Genomic DNA, 12,573 nt, shown 5'->3' on the forward strand with positions numbered 1-12,573 from the left:
TTCAGGTGGAGCGATGTGATTTTTGTCCCAACCGTGGAACAAATAGACCAGCTACTGTACACTTTTGGCAGGATCCTCGAGGTTGCATGGGAGTTGGTACCATGGTCAACCATGTACCTTGCGGAGTTCTGTCGGGGGTTCTTTGGGAGTATGGGGTACCAAATCCCCTGATTTGTGCTGTTTGGTCCCTGTATCGCTCATGTCAGAGCTTGGTCCATATTGCTGGCAGTAAGGACTGATTTCCAGTGATATTTGAGACGTGGCTGTGTGATATATGTGTACTGAAATAACACAATTGACAGTCAGCTGACAAAATGAGAGTTATGCTGTAATAGGCTGAATCAGTTATATAGTGATTTTATTTATTTATTTATTTTTTTGTGGTGTGCAGTATTTAGATTCAAAGCAATAGTGCAAAAAATACCCAGTAACATTTACAAACAAAAGAAAAAAACTGAAAACACAAGGTCCTGGAACCCGCGAGGTAGGGGATTTTACTGTACTTACTACTCTCAGACTCATTTCACCCCGACTAAGTCTTTAATAGATGCAGCTATCTTAAGTAAAACTCTTTTGATTAATTAATACAAATGCAATATATTTGTCTTTCACTCTTGTTTGATCAGCAATTTCCCTTTTTTGGCACAAACTACCTTTTTGCTATTTTTTTAATACTACATGTATTATTTAGTACTTTTATTTACATAAAACATTTACCTCAGTTGATTAGAAGGTCAGTAAGTTATATATTATTTATACAATAGTAGTGTAATCAGGAAGGTTTTGTATGTTACAAACAAACAAAAAGAGCTGCATTATGGGATGCGTCGGTATTTTAAGTTCAGTGTAATGATGGCTTGACAAAAGAAGCAGTCTCTGCGTTGCTCTTTCCAGAGTGCAAAGTATCAAAGCTATAGTGAGCGAGGTGGGGGAATTGTCACCTATGACAAAAGTTTAACATACTGGTTTTTTACTTTTGTCTTGTTTAATCAGGATCGTGTCGCCGTTAATACTGCTGGTTCTCAGGCCACTGTTATGAATAAGATCCCTGTGAATGCCAGCGGCATGGGCGACAAGCTAATTTGCCCGTCAGCCACTGGGACTCCTGCAATCATGGACCCTAATACACTCAGGTATGCATGCAAGCTATGCAGCTGTTAAAATTAATCAGTAGGGTAGAAAGCAATGTATGTTACGTTACCTTTTTACCTCTCATATTTTATAGTAAATCTGTGTTTTTTGTGCCATGTGCCTCCTAACTGATGGAATAAGCGCCTTTGCAGTTGTTTACGTTTTTCCTTTGAAAATGTGTATGAGTAACTTTATACGTACTTTTGCATTGAAAGTTAAAGACTCTCCTATCTTCATCTCTGTCTTTAGGCCATCAGGGCCCAACAAGCCCCAGGGCATGTTTCCTCGTTCACCGTTCCCTCCTCAGTGGCATGCTTCAGGGCCAAGGAGATTCCCCCAACCTGGCATGGAGGCTATGGCCATAAGGCACAATCTCACTTCTGCTGTCAACATCCAGGCTATGGAAGTTATGGGTCACTCTCATTCAATGATACCAGGGCATGGAAGAGAGAACATACAAACCATAGGCCAAGGACCCCCACCACAGTTTATTGAATTAAGACACAACTCACAGAGGTTACCACTGAGACCCCATTTTATGCCTCATGGACCGCACCCCAGACAGCGACACTTTGTCCCACAAGAGATGCCAGCACCCTATGTTCAGCAGCATTCCATTGCACATGCCAGTGCTATTTCATCTGATGGGGTTATCAACTCACAGTTAAAATTACAGCAGAGTGAATTGTCAGCTTTATTACCTCAGCAATCTGCAGTCCCAGGAACACAGCAGCCCCAGGTAGGCGCTTCAGCTCCCAATACTCCTAGCACAGAACATCATCAACTCTCACAATCAAGTTTAGTTCCAGGACAAAATGAAAGTGCTGTGGTGGAACACAACACAACACTAGCAGAGCCTGATCTCGAGAGCCTTGGGGATGCCCCTGGAGATGGAGGTGTGGAGGATGAAGAGGATTTAGCTCTTGACTTGGACCCTGATAAAGGAGATGATGAATTGGGAAACCTGGACAACCTCGAAACTAACGATCCACATCTTGATGACTTGCTTAATAGTGATGAATTTGACCTGCTGGCTTACACTGACCCAGAACTAGACCAAGGAGACCCTAAGGATGGCTTTTCAGACCAACTGCGTTTAGTAGAAGCCGAAAGCGAAACCCCTTCATCAACCTCTGGCTCCGCACTTGTTAAAGTAGAAGAAAAACCCAAGTTGGAGCCTGGACAAAAGTCTCTCTCAACAACACCGGCCTCGCCAGGCAGGTCATCAACTCAAATGCCGCCCACCCCTGACACAGCTGCTAACTCTGAAGTAAAAGTAGAAACTCTCACACCTCAGATCCTGCCAGGACAGAATGCTGTAAAAGATGAAATGGTAGAGGCTGTCTCTTTGCTTCTGGGTGGGAACGCAACGTCGGCCATGCCTGCACAGCAAGAACACCAACCAGCTTCACTCAGTTCTGTTCGTTTAGGGGGACTTCCATTCCCACTACAAGGCCAAGATGGGGCCATGCCTTTTCCTACAGTTGCTGCACATGCTGATATTGGTGATGATGCACTTGACCTGCCTGATGTTGGACCACACTCTGCTGCTGTAGATTTAGCAAAGGTTGAAAGCTCATTGGAGGGCGAGCTGCCTCTCCTAATACAAGATCTTCTGGAACATGAGAAGAAGGAACAGCAGAAGCAGCAACAGCTAAGCTCCCTTCATCAGGGAGGCATGGCGCACCATTTTCCGTGCGTTCCAAGTCAGCAGTCAAACCCACAAGCAGTCGGACCCTTAATGCTGCCACAACACCAGCGTCCCCCATCTCAAGCAGTGATGGCTCAGCCCGGCATGGTACCACGTGCTCCACATGTCCTGCAGCATCAACAAAGGTTTTTGGGGAGTGCAATGACACAGTCACCTCGAATGGGCATGAGCCAGCAGCAAGCCATGGTGAGAATGGGGCAGCCCGGAATGCATGCAGGTCTTAATCATGCACCTCAGCAACCTGTGGTGAAACAGTCACCTCTGACCAGCAATTTTTTCCCCGACAAAGGTAACCTCTACTTTTCTGTGTTCTGTTCTGCAAAACTAGTTTTTCCACGCGACAGTTCATCAAGAGACATTGCTTTGTTTTTGTTTTTTTGCAGATTTAGAAAAATTTGCGACAGAAGACATAATGGATCCCATTGCCAAGGCAAAGATGGTGGCTCTTAAGGGTATCAAAAGAGTGTTAGCACAGGACCCTATGGTTGTCCCTCCTGGGATAAACAGGTACTGTTAAAAAAAAACAAAAAACAAAACAACAACAACACCCCAAGTGTGATGTCTTGTGAACAAAACACAATTTCTAGACAGCTTGTTTTGTCTCTATCACTGTTGTCATTACTGCATGTTTTGCTTTCTTTTCAGGCAACAGGTTTCCCTACTTGCTCAAAGACTGTCATCTGCCTCGAGCACAGATCCAGGTCAAATTTCATCTGGACCTCCAAAGGTAAGCTCTTTTGGCAAAGTGGTATATTTAATATGATGGGATTTTACATGAACAATTTTATTTGTGTTCAGGAGGGAGAAACCATTGATCCACCTCAGCCGAGACCAAACCCTCCTCAGTTTGTTCAAGGAATCATCAGTATGTACTGCACTGACAATTACAAATCAATTGGTTCATAAGTTGTTGCCATCTTAGGAGTGCACCTCCCATATACTGTAGATGCCTAAGGTAATTTTCTGATTACAGATAATTCGGAACAGCACCAGTATGAGGAATGGCTTGTTCACACTCAGCAATTACTCCAAATGCAGTTAAAATTTTTGGAAGAACAAATTGGAGTCCATCGAAAATCACGAAAGGCACTTTGTGCTAAGCAACGTACTGCGAAGAAAGCTGGCAGAGAGTTTGCAGAGTCGGATGCTGAGAAACTCAAGTTGGTCACAGAAGAGCAGAGCAAAATTCAGAAACAACTAGATCAGGTGTGTCACCCATTTACCCATTATTAACCCAATCAGGGTATGTCTATGGTCATGGTTGCTATTTAAACCTAATAATCGTTCAACTCAGGAAAATGTCTTTTAGCTGAAAAAGGTGTAAATATGTGTTCTGATTTAGGTACGGAAGCAACAGAAGGAACATACCAATCTTATTGCGGAGTATCGAAGCAAGCAACAGCAGCAGCAAGGTCCGGGTCTCCTAGCTCCTGGGCATTCTACACAGGGAACCCCTCCTCACATGTTTCCCAAGTTACCTGGCCAAATGATGATGGGCCAACAAGGAGGTCCAGTTATTAGCCAGCGCCCTGGAGTAGTTCCTCAAGGTGGAATGCCTGTCCGAATGCCCCAAGGCCAGCCTTTTATCGGAAGAGGCCAGCCTCAGCTTCCGGTAGCTCTTGGAACCAACAGTGCTAGGTCCACATGTCACCCTGGTGCTCCACCTGGATTTTTACCACAGGGGCCACCAGGAATGCAAGGTGCTGACCCCAGACTTCTCCAAGAAAGGCAACTTCAGCATAGGATGCACATGGCAAAGCTACAGCAGCAACAGCAAGCGATGATGGGCCAGCAGCAACACCGAAACCAACAGTCGGCCATAATAACTCAGTCACAACCTGGCTTGATGAGTAACCCAATTTTGCCCCCGCAGCAAGCACACCTTCAACAGGACATGTTAGCCAATCAGGTGAATCAACAGGGCATAGCTCAGGGTCCACAAGTAATGGCTACAGGTCAGTCTGTGGCTCCACCACCGCCACACATCTTTAGTGCTGGCCAGCCCAGTAACCAGGCTCAAGCCATGTTGGCCTCTCAACCTGGATTGAGTGGGAACCAGACAGTTACTCAACAACAGCAGAGGGCTCCTATGATGGCTCAGCAGGGAATTATTGTGTCTCCAGGTCATCCTGTCCTCAGGACTCCCCAGGCCCAGCTCGCTCAACAACAACAGAAAATTCTGGCACAACGCGCGCTTTCTTCTCAGCAACAACAACAACAGATGCAGCAGCAACAACAACAACAGATGCAGCAGCAACACCACCACCAACAACAACAGCAGCAACAACAAAAACAACAGCAGCAGCAACAACAAAAACAACAGCAGCAGCAGACTGTCACAAAAACATTTGCTCAACTTCAGCAGCAATCGATGACACAACAGAGGCAACAAACACCATTGATGATTCAATCCAACCAAGAGCAAGGAAGGCTTTCTCAACCCTCTACACCACAAATGGGCTCATCCCCTTCAACTGGCACTACAACACCTCAGCCATTAGGAGGTACAGATAGTCAAATGGCAGAGACTAAAGAGGGTGCCATTCTCAGCCCGGATACCCGAACTCCATCACAGCATAGTGGCTCCTCCACCCCAAATCATATCACGCAGCTAGGTTCTGCAAATGATCAGCAACCTGATTTGGAGCAACAACCACTTCAGCAGCAGGATCATGACCAGACATGTATGATGCAGCAACAACCATCAGTTCCCGATCAACAAACCAGTATTGTTAATCAACAGTCTAGCGTGGTTCAGCAACAGTTGCAACAATTGCCAACTGCTCTACAGAGACAAGATTCGGGCAGTTTAGAGAAGCCCTCTTTGATGGTGGTTAAAGAAGAAGGGAAGTCTGTGGATTTCTTAGCTGAGCAACAACAACGGCTACAAACTGTTCAGAATGTCACACAGCAATTTCAAGATCCTAACATCCAGAAGCAGATTATTGGCCAACCACAGTCTGCTTTATCTAATCATCCCCAACAGCAAACCATAACTGCACAGCACCAAAAACAACAGGCCATGATGAGTTTAATCAGAGCTCAGCAACAAGGAATGGGGGCACAGAGGCCTGGGGTTCCACCTGTACGAACCCCTATCAACCTCCAGGTGCAGGCTATTATTGCCCAAAATCCACAGCTGCGCAATCTTCCCCCAAATCAACAGCTACAACACATTCAAGCCATGATTGCCCAGAGACAGCTGCATCAGGGACCAATGCTCCGAATGCCAATAGGGCAACAAAGCCCGTTGAGGCATCACATGTTGCCAGGACAGGTACCACACGCTGGAAAGCAGATACCCAGAATGGAAGGTCAACATATACCATATGGTGCCATGGGGAAACCTGGCGGTATGTGCATTCAGCAACAGAGTGGATCTCAGCTTCACGAGGGAATGATGGTCCCAGTGCAACCACAGCCACAAATAGCAGAGGCAGTACAACACCCAGTTATGAGAGGACAGGTACCGGTGCCACGGCCTCCTATGATCAGGCCCTCATCACCACGTCAATCACAACTTAACCAACCCGGTGAACTCAGACATCCACTGAACCATGCCCTAGGGATGGTTCCACCGACTCCCAACCAGCAACAGGCACTAATCGCAGCTTCAGCAGTCCGGATGCAGGGATCCCCTTCGTATTCTCCAAGAGGTTCTTTAGGTATGAGCCCCACCCACATCACCTCCCCACGTCCATCTAATGTCTCTTCACCTTCATTAGCGGACAGTAGAGCTGGAAGGGGAAGTCCATGCAGTCAAGTCAAGGCGTCACCACTCAGGTCACCAGGAACCAAGACTCCGCTTGACTATCCAGGGTTGAAAATAGAATCACAGACATTGGTCAGCGAAATATGTCCGACAACCCAAGTGATTCCAAATGGCCCGCAGACAGGATCGAATGTCAGACAACAGTCCCCACAAGTGACAGAAAGCCATACTTCTCACCCACTGCATGGGGCGACAGAAGGGGGTTTATGCAGGTTGACGCTGCACAACATTAAACAGGAGCCAAGGGAGGTACATTGCGATGGTGCAGGAGAAGCCCATTCTGATGCCATAAAGCGAGAAGTGACAGCTGACATTGTTTCTTCTGGGAGCAACTCTACATTTATCAATGCAGATGACGCTAGATCTGAAACTGGACAGCAATTGCTCCAGAAACTCTTGAGAACAAAGAACCTTCAACTTGCTGCCCAGCGGCCATCTGATGGCATCCACAATGAGATTAATGGCCACATCAACAGCAAACTGGCAATGCTGGAACAAAAACTTCAAGGGACGCCACGAAATATGGAGGTTGGTTTTCTTTTAAGTGTGGGCTAAGCAGTATTTTTTTTTTCTTCTCAGTTCTTCTGTTGAGATGGAATTTGTCATTCTCTTGACATTAGGATTTGCAGTCTATAAGTAAAAGGGCCCCAGCTCCAAAGCCAAAGCGTACTAATAAAGCACCTGGAGACCGTGGGCTTAACGCACGGAAGAAGACTAAGAAGGAAGAAATTGGAAAAAGTGCTGAAGCGCTCTTAAAGCAACTAAAACAGGTAAACCAAATAATAAAAATAGACATCCATTTCACTCATGATCGATGACTTAATAGTTACCAATTGGGATTTTCTTTCCAGGGTCTGTCTCTTCTGCCCCTAATGGAACCGTCCATCACAGCAAGCTTGGATCTGTTTGCCCCTTTTGGGAGCTGCCCAGCCAATGGGAAAGCCCAACTTAAGGGGTCTTTTGGAAATGCAATGCTAGATAATATCCCAGACTATTATTCTCAGTTGCTCACCAAGGTAAAGCAAAACTAAAGTTGAAGACTTTTGTTGTCCTGGTTTTGATTATTCATCAAGAAAAAAATGTCACCCTTGACAGAGCAACCTCAGCAACCCACCAACACCTCCATCTTCTCTGCCACCCACACCTCCGCCATCCGTGCAGCACAAGCTGCTAAATGGAGTGACGCCTGGGGAGGAACTTTCACAGGGTCAGGAAAGCGAAGATTCAAAAAACAAACCAATAGGTAAAAAACAGCTGTAACAAATAAGCACAGAGGGACCCCGGGTTCCGAGATTAATCTGTTCCGCGGTTGGGATCGTAACGTGAATTTGCTGTGTGGCGGGCAATCCAAACCTATGTTCATTAGCTAATGTGTGTAAAATCCCAGGTAAAAACATTGAAATTGTATATACATATTAAAAATTGGTATCATAATGCTATATATTGTATATCATAAGATATATAATGGATTTATTTACCTATGAGCGACGTGACGAGCTGTCATGGCCATATTCCATAGTGAGGGTAGCCTAGCGGCTTGGCCTTCTTCGTATTTCTTGATTATCTCCAGCTTCATTTCCATATTCGTGAGCATCACTAGCAATCTTGGGTCCCATGGCTAACCAATTAAAATTTGAATGAAACACTACAATGCACAATAAATATCATATTGAAAGCACTCTCAAACGAGATCAAGTCTTTAGGCAGCTATCTTTGTGACCCCATGCGCCGACCAAGAGCAGGCCAGCATCTCCATGACCCCGTGACGGCGACCAATAGATCAGTATCTTCGGGCGTCGGGATGCCAACCAATAGCAGACCGGCATTGTAGTGCCCTAAGCATTGTAGTGCCCTAAGCGGTGACGCCTGTATAGATGTATGAGTGCACACTGACCGCAATGTTGGATGTGTTGTGCACACTGACTGCCATGATGTGAAGAGGGGACAAAAAAACGTTGCGGGCCATGTCATAAGGTGAAAAAAACGTAAGGCAGGGACGTCATAAACTGGGGATCCACTGTGTTTGTATTGTGTAATTATCTAAAATGCCTGCTTCCAAATAATCTCTTCATTGTTTGTTCAGTAGCAGTTACTGAGGAGACAAAGAGTGTAGACATTCTTGCAGCGCTTCCCACGCCACCACATAACCAGAATGAGGATATCAGGTACAGCGGGGATTATTTGCTGTTTTGTCACTCATTTCTTTTGATCTGAGGCAAGACTAATTAGGATGTCTTTTTGACAGGATGGAGAGTGATGACGAGGATGCCCCAGAAAGCATCATTCCAGCATCTTCCCCGGAGAGCAACGTTGGAGAGGAAACTCCACGTTTCCCTTGCTTGCGGGAGCCAAAGGAAGAGGAAACTGAGAGAGCAATATCCCCTGTAATTCCTCTCATACCTCGCACGGCTATCCCAGGTAAATACAGGCAGTCTTAGGCTCAAATGTTTTCACCATAAAAGAGAGTTGAATATGTGAGTATATAATGGAAACCACTATGTGTTACCAGCACTTTCATAATGATTTATGAAAGTTAAAATCCAAGTTGCCAGAAATAAAATGGCAGATATTCTTTTTTGGTAGCATTCTCTGAGAGCAAACCCTTTGAAGCCGGTGCTGGAAGAGTGTTGTCCATATCCAATCACTGGGATAATGCCAAGAGTAACGAGGTGGCTGTTACCTTTACATTGTCCTCCATGGCTGCCAAGGTATTACACTACATGGTTTATGGCATGCGGTTTTTACTTTTTTGTTGCTACATACATAATGGACTGGAAACGTACCTCATATTTTCTTAGAAACTTAACCATGTGATGATGGCAATGGCCCAGCTGCTCAAGATAAGGATGCCAGGTTCATACGAGGTGACCTTCCCTTCCCAGAATCCTGATATGTCTGAAGTGGATGATTCTGGAAAAAGGCCTCTACAGTCAGGTATGTGTTTAGAAAGGCTTGCCATAGGTTCCTCCACGAAAACAAGTGTTGATGTATGACTATTTTATGTCAATTTACACTCATTTACCACACCCACTCGAATTTTTTTTTTATTTGCTATGTAGAGCAACCCTACAAAAAACGTTTAAAACCTTTACCCCTTATACATGATTTGAACCATCGTATCATGATGCCCCCCACCGTGGCAGGCGCCTCTATTTCACTGTCACGTTGATTGTGAAACCCTTCTGAGGCCCTTCTAGCTCCCTCGCAAGTTTAGCACTGTGTAAAAGCTGTTTACATACCACCGCGAGCTAACACCGATAGTGTGTTAGGCCAGCTGCATGACAACATCATCAACCACAAGACCAAACAGTTGGACGCTGTAGTCATCATAGTGGGGGACTTCAACCACTGCGACTTCAGGACTGTCCTTCCTAAGTACCACCAGCCTGTAAGCTTTCCAACCAGGGAAAATAACATCCTGTATGAAGTCTACACTACACCAACGAGAGAGGTGCTCACAAGGCTGTCCCAAGACCTCATTTTGGAAGGGCTGACCACATCTTCATATTCATATAAAAAAAAATAAAAAATCACTGAGTATATATTGTTGAAACGGGGTTGAGAACCACTGCGTTAAACTGACTTACTAAAAGCCTGCCAGTGTAAAATGTTTAGTAGTGTGTGTGTATACAAGCACATGACTATAAGAGGCAAAAGAATTATGGGTGTGCTAGCTTTGTGAGTTGGAATGTGGGGGTCTGTGCAAAAACTAAGGGCGAAGAAGTTGCTGCATGACTGGTTTTTATAGTGTTCCTGAGATAGAATACAATGCAACATTCATCAGCAAATGGCTCTCTTTCGCCATGTAAGGGCATTGCAAGTATGTATGGTCCAAGTATGACTTAAAAAATATTCCAAATGATCACTTAAAATGCCGTATTACAGCAGAGGCGCGAGCGCTGAAGCGCAATACTCCGCTTAATGTGTATTAGATGTGAGTCTTCTACTGTAGCAGCCAATAGCATTATTCACTTCCTGGTTTGTTGGCTTCAGTACAACCGTAAGCTTTCTACTGCATCTAACAGTGACAGACCAGTAACGTGTGTTCAATCAGAAAGTATACATTTTATCGTTGCCCTGAAGATTTGTCTTCCATTTTATTTACAGTACATATTTATTTTAATTTAGCACGGTAAACATTTGTTAATGTAGCACATTTCGTATTATGTGTTTAATTTTTAAATTAAATGTTAAATTTAATGTGGAAAAATTGATATTTAGCAAAAAGATTTTAAAATGATCTATTTTAGAGCTGTAATTTAAATCGAGTGATTTCATTATATTCTCCTCAAGATTGTCATACTTCGGAATCTGATCTGGTCCCATGCCTAGTTGCAACATACAAATAACAGTGTCACTCCCAGGTGCTCTCTGTCTGGACAACGCCTCATCCAGTCAGGACGAATGGTTAAGGCAGTTCGACGTGTCTCTTCCTGGCTGCACATTGAAGAAACAAGTGGACATTCTGGCACTAATTAAACAGGTCGATAAAGATCTCTGATGCTTTGTTCAATTAAGCTATGTTTCATTTCTCAATAAATGTTGTGTGAATTTTCTTTCAGGAATTCGCTGATAACGATGACAAAACAGTACAGCACTGTTATACCACCAATGTAAATGACTTGGATGTGCGCCACCTTCCAATTATTCCAGTGGAGGAATCACCACCTCCCTCACCATCCCCTCCTCCCCTTCCTTCCACCCCAGCTCCGGGGCCAACAAATGAGGCTGAACCCTCCATAAAGTTGGCCCCGTCATCTCCCTTGCCTGCCACTCCCACCGCAGTCCAGATCAAGTTGGAGCCCGAGCAGGATTGTTGTCCTCCTGCAGAAAGGTTTGACTTGAGCGTGTCGACAGTTGCTGCTTCAGAGATGGCCTTGGATCCAACATTCCAACCTGCAGGGCCCGATCCGACTGCTCCCTCAGACGATCGCCCGATACTTGCCGCCAAGAAGGAGGAATCACGCAGCGATGCTCTCGTCACCGATTCTCCCAGCCCTCTAGATTCCTCTCTCAAGGCCCTAAAGCAACGCAGGCCTCTCTCTCCTGAGGAGGATGTCTTACTCCCTAATGTGAAAAAATGGAAGGGGATTCGCTGGAAGCGCCTGCAGATTGTCATCTCCATACGTAAGGGTGGCTCAAAGAAGGAGAGCAGCCGTGAGGTGTCTGAGCTGATGGAGCGCCTCCGCATCACTCTGCGACCAGAGAGGTTGCCACGGGATAAACGCAAATGCTGCTTCTGCCACGAGGAGGGTGACGGAGCCACCGACGGGCCTGCCCGCTTGCTTAACATCGATGTGGACCTGTGGGTGCACCTCAACTGTGCCCTGTGGTCTACTGAGGTATATGAGACACAAGGGGGTGCGCTTATCAACGTGGAGGTGGCACTGCGTCGCGGATTGCGCACTCTGTGCGCATGCTGCCAGAAAACTGGCGCCACCAACAGCTGCAACCGACTGCGCTGCCCAAACGTCTACCACTTTGCCTGCGCCATTCGAGCCCGCTGCATGTTCTTCAAAGACAAAACCATGTTGTGCACCCAGCACAAGCTGAAAGGCCCCAGCGAAGAGGAACTTTGCTCTTTCGCCGTTTTACGGCGGGTCTACATAGAGCGTGACGAGGTCAAGCAGATAGCGAGCATCTTGCAGAGGGGCGACCGCATCCACCTTTTCCGCATCGGCGGTCTCATCTTTCACGCCGTCGGTCAGCTGCTCCCCTCACAAATGGCCATCTTCCACTCTCCTACGGCCATCTTCCCTGTCGGCTATGAGGCGACGCGCATCTACTGGAGCACACGTGTGCCCAACAAGCGTTGCCGCTACCGTTGTCGCATCAGCGAGGATGATGGCCGCCCCTTGTTTGAGGTGCGCGTTCTGGAACACGGCATGGTGGATTTGCACTACCGTGACATATCTCCACAGGGTAAGATACACCCTTTGTGTTTATTTGGTCTCATTGT

At 45.9% G+C, this 12,573-nt stretch overlaps 1 protein-coding gene across 1 annotated transcript in view; it reads left to right on the forward strand.

Moving 5' to 3' along the window:
- Nucleotides 1-12,573, forward strand: part of kmt2d (lysine (K)-specific methyltransferase 2D) — a 38,689-nt gene that overhangs the window by 18,992 nt on the left and 7,124 nt on the right. The window contains exons 34-49 of the mRNA XM_088408901.1: nucleotides 994-1,133; nucleotides 1,381-3,131; nucleotides 3,226-3,349; nucleotides 3,488-3,569; nucleotides 3,641-3,707; nucleotides 3,816-4,048; nucleotides 4,185-7,142; nucleotides 7,235-7,384; nucleotides 7,466-7,630; nucleotides 7,710-7,857; nucleotides 8,698-8,779; nucleotides 8,860-9,032; nucleotides 9,198-9,322; nucleotides 9,413-9,548; nucleotides 10,979-11,097; nucleotides 11,177-12,536. Coding sequence (XP_088265027.1) covers nucleotides 994-1,133; nucleotides 1,381-3,131; nucleotides 3,226-3,349; nucleotides 3,488-3,569; nucleotides 3,641-3,707; nucleotides 3,816-4,048; nucleotides 4,185-7,142; nucleotides 7,235-7,384; nucleotides 7,466-7,630; nucleotides 7,710-7,857; nucleotides 8,698-8,779; nucleotides 8,860-9,032; nucleotides 9,198-9,322; nucleotides 9,413-9,548; nucleotides 10,979-11,097; nucleotides 11,177-12,536 — 7,813 coding nt within the window. The remainder of the gene's footprint in view (nucleotides 1-993; nucleotides 1,134-1,380; nucleotides 3,132-3,225; nucleotides 3,350-3,487; nucleotides 3,570-3,640; nucleotides 3,708-3,815; nucleotides 4,049-4,184; nucleotides 7,143-7,234; nucleotides 7,385-7,465; nucleotides 7,631-7,709; nucleotides 7,858-8,697; nucleotides 8,780-8,859; nucleotides 9,033-9,197; nucleotides 9,323-9,412; nucleotides 9,549-10,978; nucleotides 11,098-11,176; nucleotides 12,537-12,573) is intronic.

The sequence above is a fragment of the Hippichthys cyanospilos genome, chromosome 2 (assembly GCF_059441005.1).
Source record: "Hippichthys cyanospilos isolate Australia breed blue-spotted pipefish chromosome 2, RoL_Hcya_1.0, whole genome shotgun sequence".
Taxonomy (NCBI): domain Eukaryota; kingdom Metazoa; phylum Chordata; class Actinopteri; order Syngnathiformes; family Syngnathidae; genus Hippichthys; species Hippichthys cyanospilos.